The 27,129-nt window shown below is 37.4% G+C and overlaps 3 protein-coding genes across 3 annotated transcripts; all 3 read right to left on the bottom strand.

Moving 5' to 3' along the window:
* Positions 1-8,130: 8,130 nt before the first annotated feature.
* LOC113859557 (vegetative cell wall protein gp1-like) lies at positions 8,131-8,529 on the bottom strand. Its single transcript, XM_027492299.1, has one exon. The coding sequence runs from the start codon at positions 8,527-8,529 to the stop codon at positions 8,131-8,133; it is 399 nt and encodes a 132-aa protein (XP_027348100.1).
* Positions 8,530-16,496: 7,967 nt separating this feature from the next.
* Positions 16,497-17,080, bottom strand: LOC113859556. The gene is made up of 2 exons (XM_027492298.1): positions 16,587-17,080; positions 16,497-16,503 (listed from the first exon to the last, which is right to left on the bottom strand). Exons 1-2 carry the CDS (start codon positions 17,078-17,080, stop codon positions 16,497-16,499), a joined length of 501 nt encoding a protein of 166 aa, XP_027348099.1.
* A 715-nt stretch (positions 17,081-17,795) lies between these two features.
* On the bottom strand, positions 17,796-18,194 carry LOC113859555 (vegetative cell wall protein gp1-like). The gene has a single exon (XM_027492297.1). It carries the CDS (start codon positions 18,192-18,194, stop codon positions 17,796-17,798), a length of 399 nt encoding a protein of 132 aa, XP_027348098.1.
* Positions 18,195-27,129: the final 8,935 nt, after the last annotated feature.

The raw sequence follows: 27,129 nt of genomic DNA, 5'->3' as shown, positions 1-27,129 counted from the left end.
TTTTATCTTCTTTGTGGACAGTTATAAGGATCGGTTTGTTTTGTCATTGCCAACCTCTCGTCGTGCAAGCGCTGAGTGAGCTGCAGTTGTATCTTGTTGAGGTGTTAAATATAGCGTTCATAGCATGCCAAGTATTTGCACACGTGTGGTAAATTATGAGATTGGATTGGATAGCGACAACAAGAGTTGATATGAACTACTCATTTGTTTCAGCTGACATGATATTCCTTTTTTTTTTTTCCCTTGTTCAGCTTAAAGTAGACTAGCTTACCTAATTGAACCCTGGTACATCCGAATCTAGATTTTTCTATTGTAAGTGTTGTTCGCCTATAATGGATCTTGAAGTCTTGATGATTTTATTATTTTTGTGAATAGTGTTTAATGATTTTGATTGTGTTGTGCATGCTCTCTGCAGGTTTCTACTGCCATGAAAATTTTCTGGCATGATATTTTTGTGGTTGCAAAGGAAAAGGAGGATCACGAAGAAGTAAAATCAAATTGAGGTATATTACTTCTCTTTTATGGTGATCTTAATGCGTTGTTGACTTTACTCCTTGTTTTGCTCAAAGTATTTTTAACTTGTGCATTATGGACTGAGCACTTTTGTTTCTCTCCCTCTTGTGTTTATTTTAATATGTGCAATACAGGATGTTTAAGTCACATTACATCTGAGCTGAGTTCCAATACACGGAGCTATGGTTGTGTGAGAGTTGATGATTTGCTTAATTTGGAGATGAAGACGTTATCGGGTAATATTTTACCGAGACTCTATACTATTGATGATATTAAGCTGGTCAATTATTTTTATGCTTGTTTTCTTTTGTTGAGGTGCAGTTGTATCTTGTTGAGGTGTTAAAAAGCGCAAGGTACCTTACCTAGAATTATTTGAGGTGTTAAATATAGCGTTCATAGCATGCCAAGTATTTGCACATGTGTGGTAAATTATGAGATTGGATTGGATAGCTACAACAAGAGTTGATATGAATTACTCATTTGTTTCAGCTGACATGATCGTTGGGGGTGAGGTCAGCAGAATGTGTGAAAATGCTTTAATATGTGCAGTACAAGAAGTTTTAGTCACATTACATCTGAGTTGAGTTGTAATACACGGAGTGATGGTTGTGTGAGTTGATGATTTGCTGAATCTGAAGATGAAGACAGTATCGGGTAATATTTCACCGAGACTCTACTATTGATGATATTAAGCTGGTCAGCTATTTTTATGCTTGTTTTCTTTTGAACTTGCACCCATGCATGTGCTCATTTGTTTCAGCTCACATGAATTGCTCAAAGTATTTTTAACTTGTGCATTATGGACTCAGCACTTTTGTTTCTCTCCCACGTGTTTCTGTTTAATATCTGCAGCACTGGAGTTTACGTCACATTGCATCTGAGTTGATTTTGAATACATGGAGTGATGGTTGCGTTAAAATTGATGATTTGATGAATCTGGAAATGAAGAAATTATTGGGTAAAGAAGGTGCTTTCAAGTCTCATTGGTGATAAAAAAAAAAAAAGTAACGAAAATTGAAGTACCATTTTTGTTTTTGGTCAACAAGTACCATATTTAATACCTATATGTACATCCTTGACACATTAAATATGAATACATCCATAAGTTTATTTCTTATAGCGCTTTCATAAATTATGGATCTTTTTAACATTGAAAATACTTCCATGTTAGAGGTAACATTGCGATACGACTGTAATTGTTTAGTTTGTCATTAGTTTGGTTTTGTGGTCTCAAGTTATTAATTTGTATTGAAGAAGGTGCTTCAAGTCTCACTGGTGATAAAAAAAATGTAAGAAAATTGAAGTACCGCATTTGTTTTTGTCAACAAGTACCATATTTAATACCTATATGTACATCCTTTACACAGTAAATATAAATAAATGCGTAAGTTTATTTTTTATAGTGGTTTCATAAATTTTGGATCTTTTTAACATTGAAAATAATTCCATGTTAGAGGTAGCATTGTGATACGACTGTAATTGTTTCGTTTGTCATTAGTTTGGTTTTGTGGTTTCAAGTTATTAATTTGTATTCTCTGCCAGTGAGTTGCTATTTGAAGTAGCTAGAGGTTTTATGCTACAATTGCATGTATTAACACAAAATACACAGTCCCAAATAAAAAAAAATGACTTGATTCTCGAGACCCAATACTTATGAGGAGCTATTTTGGTTTCAAATATTAAATTTTTGTGGTTTAGTTGGATTTTTTTCTTCGTTTTTGTAGACCATGGAAACAGTACAAAAGGAAATTATATCAATGCGATGTGAAACAATTTGTTCACAGTAATGAGTTTATGGAGGTATATTTTGGTAATTGGTACTAGTTAATTAGTTATTAAGCAGCCATAGTTTGGGGGTTATCAGAAGTTATAGTTCGTTACTTGTTAAACTAGTTCCAATTGGAATTCTAGAATTCTGCGGTAGTGGTTACAAATTTAGTAGTAGTTCTGGAAACATTATTACGATTGTAATATATTAAAGTTGCAAACTGTAAATCTTCAATTTGAAAGCTTTGTTAGTAATTAATTATATTTAGGTTCATACACATAGCACTTCAACATATATTTGTATGTTTTTTTTTTATAAATGGAACATAATGATTAGTTTTGATCACTAGGTTCTAATCAAAGTTGTGCTGAATTTGTCCTATAATCAAAGTTACAGTATCAATTCTGTTCGTGGAAGAGTAGAAATTTGGCAACGCCGACCCTGAGGAGAGCTTTCATCCATCCGTATATAGGTTGTTGAGGAAATTAGATGATATATATGCAGCATGAAATATATGTCGTCCACTAAAAAGTTTGGGTATCCACAAGGTGGTTTACAAGGCCTTAGAGCCTACAATATAAACTCCCAATAATTGTACCAATAAATCTAACTAGTTTAGAAAAATAGGAAGACGAATAATACTTAACTACTTTAGAGTAATAGTACCGTTGACAAGTAGCTATAAAACTCAAGCTTTATCTTGGTGATTAGTTAACTTGCTCGAAGGCAGAAAGAACTCGCGATTGCATTCGCTTATATTAGTTTCCTATGCAAGTTAGTTGTTTTTCCAGCCCTGTGATTTCATTAATAAGCATGCTCAAATTTTCTCTTCTTATTTTCTTAACGCTTGAATATGTGTATAATTCATTTAAAAATTGGCAATTTTCCTCTTAGCCCTCTTTAACTTAAGTTTAAATTTTAGTCTTACATTAATTAGAAGTAGATGGATGTAACTCGTGTTGTAACTTATTACGTGATAATAATAATAATAATAATAATAATAATAATAATAATAATAATAATAAAGTCTAAAAAATTTATTAAATAATATTATTACACCTTTTTTTATGATTTGTAGTGCGTTTCAATTATTAATAAAAAAATTAATTTTAATTTCTTAATCAATATCCTAAGCTACATCGTAAGGTCGCCAAAACTCATTAGATCTAGCAACAATAGGGATCAAATTAATTATTAGGAGCACAAGCCCAAAGTTGAATGTTGTGGTCCACAATGGTGATGTATATTGGAGGCATGAAGTCAGTTGTCCAATGGTAGGCTCTGTCGTGGTACCGTTGAATTTGCAATTTTGGGTCATAGCATGTTGGGTTTCAATGCGATTTTTTATTGTGTTTTGTGCTAAGCTACTAGTAAGGGAGATTAATGTTCAGAGCTCAGGCAATGATAAGGGGACCTAGGCTTATGTAGCTTTCGGACATGGTGGATATATGATGTTGGCTTAAGAGGAAAAGGGTGGACTTGATCTATGCAATCCCTTTATGCAAAGTTAAACCTTTTCATCATGTGTATTGATGACGTGTTTGGTTGTGTATTAAATCGTCATGGAGACAATAATCTCTACTGCAGAGTAGCCAAAACTATTGTATTGGTCGCCTATAACAACTACCCCTTCTTTCATTAAAATTTTTTATGATTTAAATATATAATATAAAAGGTGTTGGCTATTAAAATAAATTGCCTAGTTGAAAAACAATTCACTCAAAAAACTTTGACTTTGTTAATAGCTAACTATACACTTAAATAATCATAAGAAAACTCGTTGAAGTTTCTCTTTAAAACAAACTCCATACAACAAAGGCTAAGTAATGAACTCTTTGAAGGAGGTCCTTTTTTCTTAATAATTCAGCAAAAAACTTCTAACTTGAATTTATCCTTTTTTGTGATTGAAGAGTTCAACTTGAATTTGTCTTCTTTTATGATGATGAAAAGTTCAACTTAGATTTGTTTTATTTATAATGATAATACAACTAATAATAAGTTGACTTTATAGATTTGTTTTATTTATAATGATAATATAGCTAATAATAAGTTGATTTTATCTTCTAGCAAGCTTAATTTCTAATAAAAGGACATTAATATTCAATAAATAAAGAACATTTTAGTCAACACAACATGTATATGATATGTTGTGATGATTATATAACTTTTTGTTTATCACATCGTAATTTAACAAAATCTATTTAGTGCCAATAACAATGTTGAGTAATTTTAAAAAGAATTAGAATTTAAGCTCAAATTAAAGATGAACTAAAAACAAAATTCATAATACTTTGCAAGAATGCATGTTACGGATGCTTTAGCTATTTAGCAAATGTATGGCTTAACTCATTATATGGGTTAAGATCTAATTACTACTATACGTTTTAAATTCTATACAAGTCAATTTTTGTGATATTTTGTTTCACATTTTTCTCTTTTAAATTACATTTGTTTGAATGCTCTATAATGTAATATTAAGAAAATTACATCCTAACAACCATAACAGATAACCAGAATTACTTTTCTTTTGTTATCTTTAGTAACAGAATCAATTTTGATGTACATTTTTGTATTCCAATATAAATTCAATTGTACGGACAATTTATCCTGAGAAATTAATTCCTCCATCTTTGTAAACTTTTTAAAAAAAATTTGTATGTTATGTATAATGTTTATCAAAATAAATTTTAATTAGAGAAAATGAGTATTAATGATTGTTACTTTCAAAATATACTTAGAAAAGTAAATCAACTAGCAAGTGTACTAGTGTGGTTGTAGCAAATTAAAATTTTTAAAATTAAAGTTAAGTCATGAGTATTATCCTCAGAGATTGGTTTTCTCAATTATCACTTCACAATTCAACAATTAATTGAGTCAAATACATTTTAATTGGAGTTTGTAACATTTAGAGTCAAAATTAACGTGCAAAAAAACATAAATTGTAATAGAATAGAACCATGAATTTTATGTTGAAATAAGATGTATGAATTAGAGTTAGGAAAGTACTTCACCAAAACTTCAGTATTAATTCAATCACGGTTTGAACATTCAAGCATTTAAATTAGTTAACAATTAGTTTCACAAAATATTAATCAAAGGTTAATTCCTTAACTCAATGACCCTAACATTCAATTTAATTACCCTAATTCCTTAGGTGTAATTCAAATAAATGTTGCATTATGAATTAGAAATCACAGGATTACAAGATTATGATGGCTTATCCCTAAGAAATCATAAATCATGGTAGTTAATTCACATATGAGAAACAAATTCACTTTCCATTGATAAAAGTTCCTCTTTGTTTAGTTAATTGAATTCTTATCCAAAAATTGCTTTATTAAATGGATTAACTACTCAATCCAATCAAATACTCAAAGTTCATATGCATAATCAAATCAATACTTCTATTTCAGATCCATAAATCCCTAACTACAAAAAGTTTACAAAGCCATTACAAAATGAGAAGAGAAAGAAAGAGAAGAAGAAGATAAGTGGAGAATTATCTTCAATCTCATTCCTCAAGATGTAAAGTTTGGTGTTCGTCCTTAATCTCTCTCTTAAACTCTCTCAAGATGAGAAAATGAATAGAAAAGAAAAAATAGCAAAAGATCCAAAATTTTTGAACTGAGTTTGTATTTATAATTTTTCCCTGTCTTTTTGACGTGTTCACTATGAGTGCATAGATTGAACACGTCGAAGGGTTTTTGCAATATTCTTAGGCTGAAGTAATTATTATAAGTGAACAAAGTGATCACTTTGTGTTGTTTTTCCAGATTTTGGCATGCATGTGTTCACTATGAATGCATAGAGTGAACACGCGCAATTCCTTCCAGTTCATAACTCTATGTAGTGAACACTCTATATGAAGAAAGTGATAACGCCTAACTCTTAATGGTGCGTGTGTTTACTTTGAGCGCTCAAAGGAGTAACGCGCACCTATATTCTACTAAATAGGCTTGCGTGTGTTCACTTTGAGTATTCAAAGTGTTTACGCATAATTCTTTTCTTGGATTTAGGCTATGAAGTGTTCACTTTGAGTAGAAATAGTGAACACTTCTGTAACATCCTAAAATTTGTCTTAAAACTGCTTGTTCTATTTGTACAAACTTGGTATAAAATATGAAGTTTTTTTTCGTATATGACAAGCATTGTAATTATGGGTAAATAAAATATCTTTTTATGAATAAAGTTATTTACAAAATTTTTCAATCATACAATATTAATTAAATAACAGTTAATAAAAAAAATCATAATCAATTTGAAATAATTTTACAAATATGGGTATAAAGCCTGTATTTATTTATTACATATAATAATTTACAAATGGTTTGTCAAAATACATAGAACTCAAGATAATAATTACATAACCAGAATAGATAGAGTCCAAGAGTAGCATAAAAATATATCCCAACATTGAGGACCCAGTACTAGTCATCCTCATACAATCTCTTTATCTCCTCTAAATCCTTAGAATTGATATCGTCATTTGATTTGAGATATAAATCTCTCGAGTCAGTTGCAACCTCAATACTTGTAGCTTGCTCACCGGTAACTCGGGTCGGCCTTCTAAAATGGTCATGATCATGGTATGTGAACAACTACGTGAAAGTTGTTGGGTCCTAACCGTGCCTTTATAGAAATATATACATAGAGTGTGTTGTATCCTACTTACAGGAAAATCAAAAGGGATACTATAATATAGTTCCATCTATAACATAATGACATTCCTAGGCATATCGTCAACATGTACAACAAACTTAAAGTGGCATGTCCTCTGGTACTCTTTAAATACATAATTAAGTCTATTATGTACAGAACTGTCTATTAGCTTAATTCTTTCATGAGGTGCCGTCATCCTGGTTTCCTGAAAGTGTCAATAAAGATGAGCATCTATTCAATCATATATAAAATATTACATAACAAAAATCATAATTATAATATAAAAAAAGTATATTCATTTCCATAATTAATTCACATTAGAAGCATAATTACATGTACATAAGTCAATGATATTTGTTATAAGATATTCAGTTTTCTCCTTCCAATACGCACTCCCAGTGCATTGTGATCACAGGAAACGATGCCTCCAGCATTTCTTGAGGTCTTATTTAATTATGTCAATAGCCGCTGGTTAGCCCATGTACACAGATACAATAATCAGGCCTCTTAGCAAAGGTATAGTCAGGAGTCTAGTTAGGAAACAAGTGTGAAGTCATGTGACGCATTCGCTCTTAGAAAGAGTGTGTACATATATGCCAATGTCGCTCATCACCCTACATTTTTCCTAGATTTTCCATCGTCTCGGGACTCTATATGTAACACCTAAATTACTACCAAGATCCTATCTCCTAAAAATGTATGTATTTAGACTTCCCTAAGATAGTGTACCCAAATGAACATGAACAAGGAATTATTCATTCGACATTAGTGTGGAACTAAACAACAATTTCATAATTTAATTCATAGGTGAGGGTACATTATCCTTCATTTCGTTATCCAATCTATTCATTACCAAATTATGCATATTGTACTATGTTTTACTAGTGTACTTGAAATTCCTTCAAATTAATTTCTTTTTATGAAAGAGATAAAGGTGAGTGTTCAACATCACATGTTTCGTGGACTGAAATTCTGAAATCATAACGAGAGACATGTAAATAGAGAGAAAATTTCAATTTTGTGCATATACGTCTCAAGTCTAAACGGTTCAAGGTAAACTATCGTGAAACGAACAAAAGAGAAGACCTCATGGTTCAGTATTTCAAAATTAATTATAAATAGCCCCTAAAAGAAAGGAAAATATAAAACTTAAGAGCAGTGTTCATCCATGACAAAAAAAAATAAATCATCTACATATAAAACTCTGATGGAAAGGAATCCTCACTAGGATCAGATTCCATTCCATCAGAATCAGGTAAAGCATCCACAGGCTGAGGGCGAGGAGAGGGTGGCAAGTCGTCAGGGTCGCTGTCAATCCAACCGATGGTAGGCGGTGGCGATCTCGAGGTGGATGGCAGTGGTGGAGAAGGGTGTCGGGTGGAAGGTCCAGCTTCGTCGGAAGGTGGCGCCTGAATATCGAGAGGTTGACGAGGGACTGGCCTGACGGAAGACGCAACCACTCCAATGACTTTCCCTTCAGGTGCGGGCGCAGGAGTAGGGCTAGGACAAGGGCTGGGTTCAGGGTCAAGGTCAATGATAGTTTTACCTTTATCCACAAAAGTCTTAAGACGTTTGGCGGGGGGATTCATGAGACGATGGAGAAGAGGGAGGTGTATGAATGATGATGCTCCGTTCGGGTGGTAGGGGTACGGAGATTTCGGCAAAAACGTGGTCCATCCAGTTGGGCTTCCATTCGCCTTCAGTGAGAGGTCCCATGGTCATGGAGACCATTCCCTGGTACGTCAAGCGGCGCGTTGCTGGGTCGTAGATCCATCCCTCCTTTCCTCCCGAATCCTCTCCCCAAATCCTCGCTCGGAGTGGGTCCATCTGCCATGCATTCATGCAACACACAACAACAGCAAGACAAGATGCAACACCAGACAAAACAGAACAGAAAGGGTGAGCTCGATACATTCAATTATCAAAAATCGAATAAGTAAAAGAAAATCAGCATAATAGTAACGGACCTACTGACTCATAGTTCAATAATCAAATTATCATAACATAATATTCATCAAACAGCCACAACGCAACAAAATGAATAAGTTCCTCATAATATAATTATACTCAGAGTAATTGAAACGTCACTACTTCTTCAGTTTGTCCCACTATTCCTCCAGTCAAGGTGATCGGAGACCCTCGTTCCCTACAAGCACACATTGTATGTAATCCATCAAGAATATTCTCCAAACTTAACCATTTCGGTTCCTCAGGAACGAGTCCTTCCACGATCCTCGGTAATGCTTGCTCGCGTCAGGATTAGTGGAGGTTTCGATGGCGACGTGTCCCGGCCGCGGTGAGCTATTCCGCACCATTGGGGCAACCCCCCTCCACTACCCCCAAGGTTCTTCCTCAAACCTGAACACTCACATCCCTCAGCTGTGCTAGACTGTGACCTTGACTCTCCATCCTCCATATCATGCACATAAAGAGTTTCGTAACCGCATCCTCCTTACACCATTTTTGAACGCACACTAAATTCCCAAAGGTCACAAACCACATATCCAAATCCCTGCTCATAAGAGCTGGTACGTTCAAAGAATAAAAGAACCATCCGTCCACGGTCCAAGAATAAAAGAAAAAGGAGAGAAGATGGAGATAGTTATAAAAATTTCATTGAAATATCATAGTTGAAGTGTACCTTAACAAACAAAATGATCATAAAAGAATCACGGAAATAACCACGAGTTTAATCACACATGCAACTCACTTTTACCATAAATTTTTCGTAAAATAGTGATTAGGTGGTAGGAGAATTCTTTCATTGTTAAGAAAAAGGGTTCCTTGGTCATACAGAATCAAACCGAGAGAAAAAGGTGAGTAATTTCTCAGCTAAAACAAAAAGGAAGAAGGGTAGTCGATGAAAACCGAAAAGAACACAAGGATTCATACAAAGATTTCAATATTATCAACATGCAAAACTATTTCAACTTCAATCAAGTTCACGCAAGTTACAAAACATGGATTTTTAAAATACTAACCAAATAAAATCACCACGAGATGAAGAAAATGGTTTGCATGTAAATTTTATTGATGAAGATCGGAGACGAAAATAAGAAGAAGAGAGTGCATGCAGAGTTTACAAGTTAACGAACAACCACATGCATTCAAGCACAAACAAGAGCTCCCCTAACCTTGTTTGGTATGAGAAAGAGAGATAGAATGGAAGGCTCGGTCTTGGTACTAGCAGGATCTTAATCACAACTTGAGTCCTTGGTGTTTTGTCGCCTCCTTGAGGTTGGTGATGGAGTGTGTTGTCCTCCAGAGAAAAGTGCGTAGAGGTTTTGTGAGAGGGTGAGAATGTGTCGAGAGAGAAAAGAAGTGGTGAGGTTGAGAACGTTTTTGAAAATAAGGGAAAAAGGGCGCGTGAGGATTAGAAGGTGTTCTTATATAGTGTGGCTTAAAGCTTTGCCCATTCGTCTTCCAAAGGCTGGCGGTTAGTGCACAAGATGGGTTTTAGGGTTAGGTTAGGCGAAGTGACACACCCTTTCGCCTTCTTACTTGAATAGTCATGTCTCATGGTGTCCAGGTGCAGGTGAGGCGCCTTCTCAAGAGCATTCAATGCACAGAGTGTAAAAGAAGCAAGCCATAGGTGATCCACACATCTCCACACGCCATTCATCATGATGGAGTAACCGAAATGAGGGTTTGACCTAGGTAAGAGTGGGTAATTAATGCATGTTGGCGGCTAGGGTTTGTTGTGGAGGGAAGCGGGTTCAAACCCTTCGTGTCCCACAATTTGAAAAGGGTGATATTATTTTGATTGGTTAGTGAAAAGGTGGTGCCTTTCTCTCTTGCCTTGGACGTGTGGCCAGTGCCATAAAACAGGAAATAATTGCATGGGATTAATGGAGCATAATTTCCATAAATATGTTGCTAAGTTTTTGGCTGTACATTAAGTGCAGGCCGGCGGCTAGGTCAACTCCAGAAGGAAGTTGAGTAGGTTTTTCCTTTGTTTTTCTCATGAGGTTAAATGCGGTTAAGAGGTAATTTAGGTAACTTTAATGATGGTTTAAATAAGGTAAGAGAGGCCCTTCGGTTTCAAGCCATTTAAAACGTGGTTATTAGGAAAAAAAAATATGAATGATTAATTGTTTTCGGTAATGCCATGCAATTAATGCAAAGTGGCTACTTAATTTTCTGATGGAAGGTGGCGCCACTTTTGGCCATGCCTTCACACAAATCTCCCTAGGATTTTACCATAAATGCAAGGTAATTAAGGAAGGAATATATATAGTTTATATCAGGCACGATTCTGGGGAATTTATTGCCTCAGGTGGGACGTTTCAAGCTGATTGGCACGCCCACTAAATGCATGTAACCGATTGGATTAATGTGGAGGGAATCAAGCAGGCGCCTTTTCACTCCCCTATGGCATTTAATGTAGGTGGGTAATTAAGGGAGTTTAATGGCGGTTAAATGAGGAAATAGGGGTTTCTTCGACTAAATGAAAAGGCAAGGGTATCTTCTCTAATTAACTACAAGATTCTCGTTAATTTATGATTAATAACCTAACTTAATTAAATGTGCACGAAAATATGGAAAGTTTATAATTAAGGAAAGGAATAAAACTCTATTCTCGGTTACACCTAATTAGAGTAACTAGGGAATTGATAACCGTATTTAAGTGCAATTATTTAGGCTTAGAATCTAGGTCATTATGGCTGGTGTCTTTCTCTTTCCTACATAAATAAATAACGAAAATCTGATTACCTTATTTAAAGAGGGTATAAAATCATGAGGTGCATTAATGAATAGGGTGGCAATTATGTGCAAGTGCCGAAAATATGGAAAGTTTCCTTCTAGAAGAGGATTGGGGTTTTAAATTTTCGGTTGCACCATATAAAAAAAAAAAAAGGAAAGTTTTTAAATAAGATCCACTCAAAATATGGCAGTCCAAGAGGTGGCGGCTGTATTTATTTAGGGTAACCTAGAATAATGGAATTACATTAAGTATACTTAATTTGGGCTAGAATCCTAGGCTATTAAATTCGATTCCCTCCCCCCCCTGGACATGAATGAATTTTCGGTCACTAGCACTAAATGAGGAAAGATTAAAACTTGCCTCTTGGGTCGTATGTAGAACACGTGACTTCTAGGGTAAAAAAAAAATAGATGACGGCTCTCATTAATGGTCTAACTTAGTGTACATGGTACCAGAATAATGGAAGACTTAAGTACATCCATTATTAGAACCTAATGAACATTCAACATAAATAAAGAAAGTTACACATGCAGTTCCACTTAAATTTAAGAAAGCATATCACACAATTAAATAATAAGAATTAAAAGAACTATGTTAACATTAATAACAATCATCAGGGGAATGGAAGAAATAGGGTCCATTTATCTGACTCAAAAGACTATCTCGCCCCTAGGCTAATCTCACTAACCTTGGGTTATGTCAAGGTAACTTCATCACATAATCATATAGACATGCACATACGAAATTTACTAAACACACCCTGGGAGAGATAATTATGCAAGCAGAGAATATAATATGATTAAACAGTTGTAGCAAGAACTGAACTAGAGTAAAAAAAAAATTTTTTTTTTTTTTTTTTTTTTTTAAACAAAAGAGTCACTAATTAATAATCAACACTCTCTGCCATGTAGACCGAAATTTGGGATGTTACAACACTCCCCTCATTAGAAAAATTTCGTCCTCGAAATTTAACACTAACCTGATACGAAGAGGTACGGGTAGCGTTCTCTAATTCCTTCTTCACGTTCCCACGTAGCTTGACTTTCATCCGCTGCATTCCACATTACTTTGACCAAGGAAATCTCTTTATTTCGTAGTCGCTTAATCTTGCGATCGTCGATCCGGTGAGGTGTAACTTTAAAAGTTAAATTCTCCTTAAGGGGAATGTGGTCTACTTTGATAACGTGAGACGGGTCGAATACATATCTCCTAAGTTGAGACACATGGAACACATTATGAAGTTTGGACATGCTTAAGGGTAAAGCAATTTGATACGAAGATTCTCCTATCTTTCTAAGGATTTGGTAAGGGCCAATGAATCTAGGACCAAGCTTTCGATGTTTCAGAATTCGACCGACACCCGTATGCGGGGTGACCTTTAAGAATACATGGTCTCCTTCCTCGAATTTCAGTGGACGCCTTCTTTTATCGTAGTAGCTCTTTTGTCTGCTTTGAGTCGCTTTCAGCTTCTCTCGAATGTCTTTAATCTTCTCAGTGGTCTGCTGAACTATCTCTGGGCCAATGAGTAATTGTTCTCCTGTCTCGTACCAACATAAGGGCGTTCGGCACCTACGCCCATACAATGCCTCGAACGGGGCCATACCGATGCTTGAGTGATGGCTATTATTATAAGTAAATTCTATCAGCGGCAGGTGTTCATTCCAACTTCTGCTACTCTCTAGGCTGCATACCCGTAGTAGGTCTTCCAATGACTGGATAGTCCTTTCGGATTGCCCATCGGTTTGGGGGTGATAAGCTGAACTAAGTCGCAACTTCGTTCCCAAGGCTTGATGTAAACTTGCCCAAAACCTTGATGTGAAACGCGGGTCCCTATCTGAAACGATACTCTTGGGAATTCCATGCAGGCGAACAATCTCCTTGATATAAAGTTGAGTCAACTTCTCCATAGAATATCTAGAATTTATGGGAATAAAGTGGGCAGACTTAGAAAATCTATCCACGATTACCCATACCGCATCATGTCCCGTTGACGTCCTTGGAAATCCCGATACGAAATCCATTGCAATGTCATCCCACTTCCACTCGGGAACTTCTAGGGGTTGTAATTGTCCAGCCGGTCGCTGATGTTCTATTTTGGCCTTTTGACAAGTCAAGCATGAGGTCACAAAACTAGCAATGTCTTTCTTCATTCTCGGCCACCAGAAATCTCTCTTTAAGTCTCTGTACATCTTTGTTGATCCAGGATGGATACTGAGGTAACTTCTATGAGCCTCTTCAAGAATCATTCGTCTAAGCTCATCTTTATCTGGCACACAAATCCTCTCCTTGTACTTAATCATCCCTTGGTCATCTTTGCATATGTTGGGTTCTTTCTTTTTTTCTTTGGTTTCCAATCTCCCTTGAAGGAATCTGTCTTGCTCTTGAGCAGCCTTAATCTGATCTCTGAATTGATTAGTCACTCGGAGTACTCCACAAATCAAGTTGTTGGGTCCCACATGAACATCCAAGTTAAGACTTTGGAATTGTTCGAGAAGTTCAAATTCCTTTACCATCATTGATGAGGCGTGCAATGCCTTTCGACTCAAGGCATCAGCTACAACATTGGCCTTTCCAGGGTGATAATGAAGTTCAAAATCGTAGTCTTTAAGGAATTCCATCCATCTTCGTTGGTGCATATTTAGCTCCTTTTGATCAAAGAGATACTTCAGACTCTTATGATCACTGAACACTTCAAACTTTGACCCGTAAAGATGATGTCTCCAGATCTTGAGGGCGAATACCACTGCGGCTAATTCAAGATCATGCGTCGGGTAGTTCTTCTCGTGAGGACGTAATTGTCTGGATGCGTAGGCCACTACTTTTCGTTCCTGCATCAACACACACCCAAGTCCTTGGTGAGATGCGTCACAATACACTTCGAACTTCTCTTGAGGGTCCGGAAGAATTAATATCGGAGCCGAGGTCAATCTCCTCTTCAACTCTTGAAAGCTATGCTCGCACTTTTGATCCCACACAAAAGGTTGATCCTTTCGCGTCAAACGGGTAAGAGGGGTGACAATATTCGAGAATCCTTCAATAAACCGTCGATAATATCCAGCAAGTCCCAGAAAGCTACGGACTTCTGTCACCGTCTTGGGTGGTTCCCAAAGTAGAACAGCTTCTACCTTGGATGGGTCAACCGCAACGCCTTCCTTAGAAATAACGTGCCCCAGAAAATTCACCGCTTCAAGCCAGAATTCGCACTTTGAGAGCTTAGCATATAGTTCCTTTTCTCGTAGGAGTCCTAAAACAATTTTCAGATGGTGTGCATGTTCTTCAGGACTTCGTGAGTAGATGAGAATATCATCAATAAAAACTACCACGAATCGATCCAAATAAGGGTGGAACACCCGATTCATGTAATCCATGAATACAGCAGGAGCATTAGTCACGCCAAAAGGCATGACCAAATACTCAAAGTGACCATATCGGGTTCGAAAAGCCGTTTTCGGAATGTCGTCCTCCTTGACTCGAATTTGATGGTATCCTGACCTTAGATCTATCTTTGAAAACACAGACGCTCCTTTTAACTGGTCCATTAAATCGTCGATCCGAGGTAAGGGGTATTTGTTCTTGATAGTTACCTTGTTAAGTTGACGGTAATCCACACAGAGTCGCATACTTCCGTCCTTCTTCTTGACGAGTAGGACAGGGGCTCCCCACGGAGACACACTCGGTCTAACGAACTGTTTCTCAAACAACTCTTCCAATTGTTGCTTTAGTTCAGCAAGCTCTACTGGCGACATCCGATAGGGTGCCATAGAGACTGGTCCAGCGCCAGGAACCAAATCTATAGAGAATTCAACTTCTCTTTCTGGAGGCAATCCGGGCACGTTCTCAGGGAAAACTTCAGGGTATTCTCGAACGATAGGTATCTCATCCAACACAGGTTCATCTTTTGGGTCTTCAATAGTAAAAATTGCGAAAACTTGTGGCCTCACATCCTTTGGAGCATGGGTACACTGAGCATCTTTACCTTCTTGAGTCCTAGCTTTGGTCCTTTCAACATCACACGAATTGAAAACTAACTTCTTATTGGGACAGTCTAACATGACATGGTTGGCGGAAAGCCAATCCATACCTAGAATAATATCTAACTCAGAGAGGGGTAAACAAATTAAGTCGATAAAGAATTCTCGACCTTCCAAGAAAACATTACAATCACGACAAACAAGGGAGGTGGAAATAGAGGGACCAGTAGGGGTAGAAACAATAAGATTTCCGGTCATAGGAGAAATAGACAACTTCAGCTGCCTCACACAATCATTAGAAATAAAAGAATGGGTTGCTCCAGAATCATACAACACTCTTAAAGAAACACCATTTATAACACACGCACCTTGGATCAAGTCATCAGAGCGAGTGGCCTCAGTACCACTCATCGTGTACACACGTCCCCTCATATCAGGTCTTCCAGAAGGATTCCTAGAGTTACTAGGATTCGGCTGACGATGATTTCCCGTCTGATTCTGAGCTCTATTGTTACGATTCCCATTCCAATTTCTCCCCTTGTCGTTCTCTCTCGCATCATTCCTCGCCAAATGGCATGAAGAGCTATAGTGGCCTCGCTGACCACACCTAAAGCAAGTCACAGGGTTTTGGCGGCAATCTCGTTGGAGATGAGGTCCCCCACAGCTAAAACAGCGCAACTCAGGTCGCCTGTGTCCTCCATGATCTGGTCTCCTAATGCTAGGAGGATTTCTCATTGGCTGATGGTCAGGACGGCTGTATGGCTTCTTTCCATCTCGTATCTCCCTCCTCTTGAAGTCAGAACTTCCTCCACTCCTTTGGGGCCCGGTATTCTTCCATGCAGCTTGTTTTGCTTTAGTGTCATCCTCATAAATCCGACACTTATCCACTAATTCAGGAAAGTGTGCAATCTGCTGATAGCCAATCGCTTGCTTGATATCAGGTCGAAGTCCACTTTCGAATTTGGAGCACCTAGCTCGATCATCAGCATGGGCAAAGTAGGAGCAATACCTTGACAGTTCGTCAAACTTGGCCGCGTACTCTCCTACGCTTGTGGTTCCTTGCTTCAAGTTCAAAAATTCCAACTCCTTTCTTCTCCTAAGATCCTCAGGAAAGTACTTCTCAAGAAATCTACGCCGAAAGGTAGGCCAATCAATAGCAGTTCCATCAGTCACCAGCTGTTGGCGAGCAATCCTCCACCAATGTTCTGCTTCGCCCGCGAGCATGAATGTTGCATAGACGACCTTCTCGCCATCCGGACACGCCATGGCCTCAAATATTTTCTCCAACTCTTCCAGCCAGAGTTGGGCTCCATCAGGGTCAAATCCACCGCGGAAATGAGAAGGTTGATTCTTACGGAACTCGGATAGTCCCCGGTTTGGAGCTGGCTCATGTTGCCTCTCCAGGATACCCACTACTCTCTCGAGTAAGGTATCAATAGTAGCATTCCTCTGTCTCCAAGCCATATAACTCTGAAAAATAGTCGCAGGCAGTAAGACAGCAGGAATACTCTAAAGCTAAGAGTCACTATCAATCAGGATAACAAAACCTAAGGCAAAATAATTCATCAATCAATTCATGCAAGAATGGGTAGTTAGGACCATACCCAGGGCCGAATGGATTGAACTGCTCTGATACCACCAAATTGTAACACCTAAATTACTACCAAGATCCTATCTCCTAAAAATGTATGTATTTAGACTTCCCTAAGATAGTGTACCCAAATGAACATGAACAAGGAATTATTCATTCGACATTAGTGTGGAACTAAACAACAATTTCATAATTTAATTCATAGGTGAGGGTACATTATCCTTCATTTCGTTATCCAATCTATTCATTACCAAATTATGCATATTGTACTATGTTTTACTAGTGTACTTGAAATTCCTTCAAATTAATTTCTTTTTATGAAAGAGATAAAGGTGAGTGTTCAACATCACATGTTTCGTGGACTGAAATTCTGAAATCATAACGAGAGACATGTAAATAGAGAGAAAATTTCAATTTTGTGCATATACGTCTCAAGTCTAAACGGTTCAAGGTAAACTATCGTGAAACGAACAAAAGAGAAGACCTCATGGTTCAGTATTTCAAAATTAATTATAAATAGCCCCTAAAAGAAAGGAAAATATAAAACTTAAGAGCAGTGTTCATCCATGACAAAAAAAAATAAATCATCTACATATAAAACTCTGATGGAAAGGAATCCTCACTAGGATCAGATTCCATTCCATCAGAATCAGGTAAAGCATCCACAGGCTGAGGGCGAGGAGAGGGTGGCAAGTCGTCAGGGTCGCTGTCAATCCAACCGATGGTAGGCGGTGGCGATCTCGAGGTGGATGGCAGTGGTGGAGAAGGGTGTCGGGTGGAAGGTCCAGCTTCGTCGGAAGGTGGCGCCTGAATATCGAGAGGTTGACGAGGGACTGGCCTGACGGAAGACGCAACCACTCCAATGACTTTCCCTTCAGGTGCGGGCGCAGGAGTAGGGCTAGGACAAGGGCTGGGTTCAGGGTCAAGGTCAATGATAGTTTTACCTTTATCCACAAAAGTCTTAAGACGTTTGGCGGGGGGATTCATGAGACGATGGAGAAGAGGGAGGTGTATGAATGATGATGCTCCGTTCGGGTGGTAGGGGTACGGAGATTTCGGCAAAAACGTGGTCCATCCAGTTGGGCTTCCATTCGCCTTCAGTGAGAGGTCCCATGGTCATGGAGACCATTCCCTGGTACGTCAAGCGGCGCGTTGCTGGGTCGTAGATCCATCCCTCCTTTCCTCCCGAATCCTCTCCCCAAATCCTCGCTCGGAGTGGGTCCATCTGCCATGCATTCATGCAACACACAACAACAGCAAGACAAGATGCAACACCAGACAAAACAGAACAGAAAGGGTGAGCTCGATACATTCAATTATCAAAAATCGAATAAGTAAAAGAAAATCAGCATAATAGTAACGGACCTACTGACTCATAGTTCAATAATCAAATTATCATAACATAATATTCATCAAACAGCCACAACGCAACAAAATGAATAAGTTCCTCATAATATAATTATACTCAGAGTAATTGAAACGTCACTACTTCTTCAGTTTGTCCCACTATTCCTCCAGTCAAGGTGATCGGAGACCCTCGTTCCCTACAAGCACACATTGTATGTAATCCATCAAGAATATTCTCCCAACTTAACCATTTCGGTTCCTCAGGAACGAGTCCTTCCACGATCCTCGGTAATGCTTGCTCGCGTCAGGATTAGTGGAGGTTTCGATGGCGACGTGTCCCGGCCGCGGTGAGCTATTCCGCACCATTGGGGCAACCCCCCTCCACTACCCCCAAGGTTCTTCCTCAAACCTGAACACTCACATCCCTCAGCTGTGCTAGACTGTGACCTTGACTCTCCATCCTCCATATCATGCACATAAAGAGTTTCGTAACCGCATCCTCCTTACACCATTTTTGAACGCACATTAAATTCCCAAAGGTCACAAACCACATATCCAAATCCCTGCTCATAAGAGCTGGTACGTTCAAAGAATAAAAGAACCATCCGTCCACGGTCCAAGAATAAAAGAAAAAGGAGAGAAGATGGAGATAGTTATAAAAATTTCATTGAAATATCATAGTTGAAGTGTACCTTAACAAACAAAATGATCATAAAAGAATCACGGAAATAACCACGAGTTTAATCACACATGCAACTCACTTTTACCATAAATTTTTCGTAAAATAGTGATTAGGTGGTAGGAGAATTCTTTCATTGTTAAGAAAAAGGGTTCCTTGGTCATACAGAATCAAACCGAGAGAAAAAGGTGAGTAATTTCTCAGCTAAAACAAAAAGGAAGAAGGGTAGTCGATGAAAACCGAAAAGAACACAAGGATTCATACAAAGATTTCAATATTATCAACATGCAAAACTATTTCAACTTCAATCAAGTTCACGCAAGTTACAAAACATGGATTTTTAAAATACTAACCAAATAAAATCACCACGAGATGAAGAAAATGGTTTGCATGTAAATTTTATTGATGAAGATCGGAGACGAAAATAAGAAGAAGAGAGTGCATGCAGAGTTTACAAGTTAACGAACAACCACATGCATTCAAGCACAAACAAGAGCTCCCCTAACCTTGTTTGGTATGAGAAAGAGAGATAGAATGGAAGGCTCGGTCTTGGTACTAGCAGGATCTTAATCACAACTTGAGTCCTTGGTGTTTTGTCGCCTCCTTGAGGTTGGTGATGGAGTGTGTTGTCCTCCAGAGAAAAGGGCGTAGAGGTTTTGTGAGAGGGTGAGAATGTGTCGAGAGAGAAAAGAAGTGGTGAGGTTGAGAACGTTTTTGAAAATAAGGGAAAAAGGGCGCGTGAGGATTAGAAGGTGTTCTTATATAGTGTGGCTTAAAGCTTTGCCCATTCGTCTTCCAAAGGCTGGCGGTTAGTGCACAAGATGGGTTTTAGGGTTAGGTTAGGCGAAGTGACACATCCTTTCGCCTTCTTACTTGAATAGTCATGTCTCATGGTGTCCAGGTGCAGGTGAGGCGCCTTCTCAAGAGCATTCAATGCACAGAGTGTAAAAGAAGCAAGCCATAGGTGATCCACACATCTCCACACGCCATTCATCATGATGGAGTAACCGAAATGAGGGTTTGACCTAGGTAAGAGTGGGTAATTAATGCATGTTGGCGGCTAGGGTTTGTTGTGGAGGGAAGCGGGTTCAAACCCTTCGTGTCCCACAATTTGAAAAGGGTGATATTATTTTGATTGGTTAGTGAAAAGGTGGTGCCTTTCTCTCTTGCCTTGGACGTGTGGCCAGTGCCATAAAACAGGAAATAATTGCATGGGATTAATGGAGCATAATTTCCATAAATATGTTGCTAAGTTTTTGGCTGTACATTAAGTGCAGGCCGGCGGCTAGGTCAACTCCAGAAGGAAGTTGAGTAGGTTTTTCCTTTGTTTTTCTCATGAGGTTAAATGCGGTTAAGAGGTAATTTAGGTAACTTTAATGATGGTTTAAATGAGGTAAGAGAGGCCCTTCGGTTTCAAGCCATTTAAAACGTGGTTATTAGGAAAAAAAAATATGAATGATTAATTGTTTTCGATAATGCCATGCAATTAATGCAAAGTGGCTACTTAATTTTCTGATGGAAGGTGGCGCCACTTTTGGCCATGCCTTCACACAAATCTCCCTAGGATTTTACCATAAATGCAAGGTAATTAAGGAAGGAATATATATAGTTTATATCAGGCACGATTCTGGGGAATTTATTGCCTCAGGTGGGACGTTTCAAGCTGATTGGCACGCCCACTAAATGCATGTAACCGATTGGATTAATGTGGAGGGAATCAAGCAGGCGCCTTTTCACTCCCCTATGGCATTTAATGTAGGTGGGTAATTAAGGGAGTTTAATGGCGGTTAAATGAGGAAATAGGGGTTTCTTCGACTAAATGAAAAGGCAAGGGTATCTTCTCTAATTAACTACAAGATTCTCGTTAATTTATGATTAATAACCTACCTTAATTAAATGTGCACGAAAATATGGAAAGTTTATAATTAAAGAAAGGAATAAAACTCTATTCTCGGTTACACCTAATTAGAGTAACTAGGGAATTGATAACCGTATTTAAGTGCAATTATTTAGGCTTAGAATCTAGGTCATTATGGCTGGTGTCTTTCTCTTTCCTACATAAATAAATAACGAAAATCTGATTACCTTATTTAAAGAGGGTATAAAATCATGAGGTGCATTAATGAATAGGGTGGCAATTATGTGCAAGTGCCGAAAATATGGAAAGTTTCCTTCTAGAAGAGGATTGGGGTTTTAAATTTTCGGTTGCACCATATAAAAAAAAAAAAAGGAAAGTTTTTAAATAAGATCCACTCAAAATATGGCAGTCCAAGAGGTGGCGGCTGTATTTATTTAGGGTAACCTAGAATAATGGAATTACATTAAGTATACTTAATTTGGGCTAGAATCCTAGGCTATTAAATTCGATTCCCTCCCCCCCCTGGACATGAATGAATTTTCGGTCACTAGCACTAAATGAGGAAAGATTAAAACTTGCCTCTTGGGTCGTATGTAGAACACGTGACTTCTAGGGTAAAAAAAAAATAGATGACGGCTCTCATTAATGGTCTAACTTAGTGTACATGGTACCAGAATAATGGAAGACTTAAGTACATCCATTATTAGAACCTAATGAACATTCAACATAAATAAAGAAAGTTACACATGCAGTTCCACTTAAATTTAAGAAAGCATATCACACAATTAAATAATAAGAATTAAAAGAACTATGTTAACATTAATAACAATCATCAGGGGAATGGAAGAAATAGGGTCCATTTATCTGACTCAAAAGACTATCTCGCCCCTAGGCTAATCTCACTAACCTTGGGTTATGTCAAGGTAACTTCATCACATAATCATATAGACATGCACATACGAAATTTACTAAACACACCCTGGGAGAGATAATTATGCAAGCAGAGAATATAATATGATTAAACAGTTGTAGCAAGAACTGAACTAGAGTAAAAAAAAAAATTTTTTTTTTATTTTTTATTTTTAAACAAAAGAGTCACTAATTAATAATCAACACTCTCTGCCATGTAAACCGAAATTTGGGATGTTACACTATACCCCTAGTGTATCTCTGTAACTATTCATACTAGATAAATTCCATATTTAAAACTTATACTTATCTAGAGAATCTCTTTCATTCTCTACTCATATGTTCATGCTTAATAAAGTACTTTCGGACTAAGTTCACATCACTCATTTCTTTAGAGCTTAGTCTCATTCATTAAATCATTCAGACCAACATCATACTTTATAACAGTCACAAGATGCTTATATACATGTCTCCACGTAAAGTGCATGTATTTCAATCTCACAAATACATTATGCTTTATCTCACATCTCATATAAATATATTTCATATAATTACACCATAATCATTCATCATATTTTCATAACACTCTTCATTGAGCACTCATATATTTCATGTGAACATATCACACCTATTCAAGCCACACAACCAAACATGTATATTCTTAGTTATCATTCATAAATATTATACTCCAAACACATTTTCATGAAATCCCTATGTCATAGTGCTCCAATGAGCACAAAACAAACATTTTAATAGAATGACAAAATAGAGCTCTCATTACCTCGAGGTGTGTGTGTGTGGAAAGATAATGATAAAGATTAGAGTTCAATCACAGAAGTTCTTTTGAGTACTAGAAGATATATGTGAGGGATGAAAAATATAAGAAACGATTGGAGAAACAAAGTTTAGTTTAGAGAAACTTACTTGGAGTTGTTTAGATTTAACGCCAAAACTCATATTTGAGTAGTAGTCAGAGTTTGAGGAAGTTTTATCTGAGAGAAAGAAGTGAGAGTTCAGAGAAAGTGAGAAAAGAACATGAGGTTTGGAATGAAATGAAATTCCCATGCTGGAAATCATCTCGCCTAAGCGAGATTGTCCCAAAAACATGTGGTTCTGGGCGCTCAGTCTTGCTTAAGCGAGATTCCTTGCACCAGACATCTAGCAAAACACCCTTAAATCATTCTAATATATTCTAACACTATATAATATCAAATAATCATCAATTTATTAACTAAGTGAAAGAGATGGTGTTACAACTCTTTCACCCTTTAAGAAATTTCGCCTCTGAAATTTACTGATTTAGAAAGAGATAAGGGTATGCTTCCTTCATTTTGTCCTTAGGCTCCCACATGACATCTCCTTCATCCCTTGCATTCCATATCATTTTTACCAATGAAATATCTTTACCCTTAGCTATTTGACTCGATGATCCGTAATCTTCACAGGAAATACATCATATGACAAATTTTCTCGAACTTGGACAGGGCAAGTTTGATCACATGAGAGGGATCTGAAATATATATCCTAAGTTGAGACACATGGAACACATGATGAAAATTTGAAAGACTTGGGGGGTAAGGCAATCTGATAGGCCATAGGACCAATTCTATTCAAGATTTCAAATGGTCCAATATATTTAGGAGATAGTTTTATGGATTTCAATGCCTTACCAACTTCGGTAATGGGTGAGACTCTCAAGAACACATGGTCGCCAACTTGAAATTCTAAATGGTTTCTACATTGATCATGATAACTCTTCTGTTTATCCTAGGTAACCTTTATCTTTTCTCTAATTGCCTTCACTTGGTCATTTTGTCTCTGTACTACATCAGGTGCATATAGGATTGCTTCTTCAGCTTCGTACCAACATAGAGGTATTCGACACTCTCTTCCATATAACGCTTCATATGGTGCCATTCTAGGTCTAGCAAAATCAACACAGGTGCGGATGTTAGCTTTTCCTTTAATTTTTGAAAACTAGCCTTGCATCCTTCATTCCATTCGAAGTCTGGTCCCTTTCTTGTCAATTTCTTCAAAGGTAGTGCTATTTTAGAAAATCCCTCGATGAATTTCCTATAATAGCTAGCCAATCCAAGAAAACTTATAATTTTAGTTGGAGTTTAGGGTCTCGACCACTGAGCTACTGCCTCTACCTTTGCTGGATCTACCATAATCGATTTCTTTGACACCACATGTCCCAAAAACTGTACTTATGGATGCTAAAATTCACAATAGTTTTGCATACAACTTCCTCTTACTCAGTATTCACAAGACGATTCTTAAGTGTTCAACATGCTCCTTATGACTCTTGGAATAAATCAGGATGTCGTCAATAAACACCACTACAAATTGATCCAAGAATTCTGGAAAGATTCAGTTCATATAGTCCATGAACACTGCCGGAGCATTGTTACACCAAACGACATCACTAGATATTTATAGTGACCAGAGTGAGTCTTAAAGGCTGTCTTGGATATTTCTTCCTTCTTTACTCGGATATGATGATAGTCTAATCGTAAGTTGATCTTTGAAAACATTGAAGCTCCTCGTAACTGATCTATAAGATCATCGATCCTAGGAATGGATACTTATTCAACTGACGATAATCCACACATATTCTCATATTCTCATCTTTTTTTTTCACCAACAGCACTGGTGCTCCCCAAGGCACCACACATGGTCTCAAGAATTACTTTTGTAACAGATCTTTTACTTGCCTTTTCACCTCAGCTAGTTTCATTAGTGACATTTGGTATAGTGCAATCGACACTGGACTTGCTCCTAGAATGAGATGGATAGTGAATTCGATCTCCTTCTCTAGTGGATTATCGTTAGTTGAATAAATACCCATTCCCAGGATCGATGATCTTATGGATCAATTACGAGGAGCTTCAATGTTTTCAAAGATCGACTTACGATCACGCTATCATCATATTCGAGTAAAGATTGTGATAAAGATTAGAGTTCAACTACAAAAGTTCTTCTGAGTACCAGGAGATATCTGTGAGGGATGAAAAATACGAGAAATGATTGAAGAAAACAAAGTTTAGTTTAGAGAAACTTACTTGGAGTTGTTTAGATATCATGTCAAAGCTCAAATTTGACGAGTAGTTGAAGTTTAAAGGAGTTTTATCTGAGAGAAAGAAGTGAAAGTTCAAAAAAAGTGAAAAGAGAACATGAGGTTTGGAATGAAATGAAATTCCCATGTGGAAATCATCTCGCCTGAGCGAAATTGTCCCAAAAACATGTGGTTCTGGGCGCTCAGTCTTGCTTGAGCAAGATTTGTTTCGCCTGAGCAAGATCCCTTGCACCAGACATCTAGCAAAACACCCTTAAATCATTTTATTATACTCTAACACTATATAATACCAAACAATCATTAATTTATTAACTAAGTGAAAGAGAGGGTGTTACAACTCTTTCACCCTTTAAGAAATTTCGCCTCCAAAATTTACTGATTCAGAAAGAGATAAGGGTATGCTTCCTTCATTTTGTCCTCAAGCTCCCACGTGACATCTCCTTCATCCCTTGCATTCCATATCACTTTTACCAATGGAATATTTTTACCCCTTAGTTGTTTGACTCGATGATCCGTAATCTTCATAGGAAATACATCATATGACAAATTTTCTCGAACTTGGACAGGACAAGTTCGATCACATGAGAGGGATCTGAAATATATATCCTAAGTTGAGACACATGGAACACATGATGCAGATTTGAAAGACTTGAGGGGTAAGGCAATCTAATAGGCCACAGGACCAATTCTATTCAAGATTTTAAATGGTCCAATATATTTAGGAGATAGTTTTATGGATTTCAATGTCCTACCAATTCCGATAATGGGTGAGACTCTCACGAATACATGGTCACCAACTTGAAATTCCAAAGGGTTTCTACGTTGATCATGATAACTCTTATGTTTATCCTAGGCAACCTTTATCTTTTCTCTAATTGCCTTCACTTGGTCATTTTGTCTCTGTACTACATCAGGTGCATATAGAATTGCTTCTTCAGCTTCGTACCAACATAGAGGTGTTTGACATTTTCTTCCATATAACGCTTTATATGGTGCCATTCTGGGTCTGGCAAAATCAACACAGGTGCGGATGTTAGCTTTTCCTTTAATTTCTAAAAACTAGCCTCACATCCTTCGTTCCCTTTGAAGTCTTTTCCCTTTCTTGTCAATTTCTTCAAAGGTAGTGCTATTTTAGAAAATCCCTCAATGAATTTCCTATAATAGCCAGCCAATCCAAGAAAACTTCTAATTTTAGTTGGAGTTTAGGGTCTCGACCATTGAGCTATCATCTCTGCCTTTGCTAGATCTACCATAATCCATTTCTTTGACACCACATGTCCCAAAAACTATACTTGTAGAAGCCAAAATTTACACTTTGACAGTTTTGCATACAACTTCCTCTCACTTAGTATTGGTTACACCAAATGGCATCACTAGATATTCAAATTGACCATAGCAAGTCTTAAAGGTTGTCTTGGGGATTTCTTCCTTCTTTACTCGATTTTGATGATAGCCCAATCATAAGTTGATCTTTGAAAACACTGAAGCTCCTCGTAACAAATCCATAAGATCATTGATCCTGGTAATAGGTACTTATTCAACTAACGATAATCCACGCATATTCTCATATTCTTATCTTTCTTTTTCACCAAAAGCACTGGTGCTCCCCAAGGTGCCACACTTGGTCTCACGAATTACCTTTGGAACAGATCTTTCACTTACCTTTTCACCTCAGCCAGTTCCACTAGTGACATTTGGTATGGTGCAATCGACATTAGACTTGCTCCTGGAATGAGATCGATAGTGAATTTGATCTCCATCTCTGGTGGTAATTCTATTACATCTTTTGGAAAGACTTTCAGAAAATCTAGCACTACTGGAAAACACTCAACCTTCACATTTTTGTCAATCTCAATCTAAAAACCACCATGAAAGCCTTGGTATCAATCACATTCCTCATCTCACCCCTATTTGGGAGTCTAAAATTTTCTGGTGTATCATCACCAAAGATTAAAGCTTTCTATTTACAATCTAGTATAATATGATTGGATGATAGTCAATCCATGCCCAAAACAATAGCAAGTTGAGAAAGCAGTAAATAGATTAAATC

This window comes from Abrus precatorius, unplaced genomic scaffold (assembly GCF_003935025.1).
Source record: "Abrus precatorius isolate BTA unplaced genomic scaffold, Abrus_2018 Scaffold2, whole genome shotgun sequence".
Lineage (NCBI taxonomy): Eukaryota > Viridiplantae > Streptophyta > Magnoliopsida > Fabales > Fabaceae > Abrus > Abrus precatorius.
The sequence above is the reverse complement of the archived record's forward strand: the minus strand, read 5'-3'. Positions and strand labels throughout refer to the sequence as shown.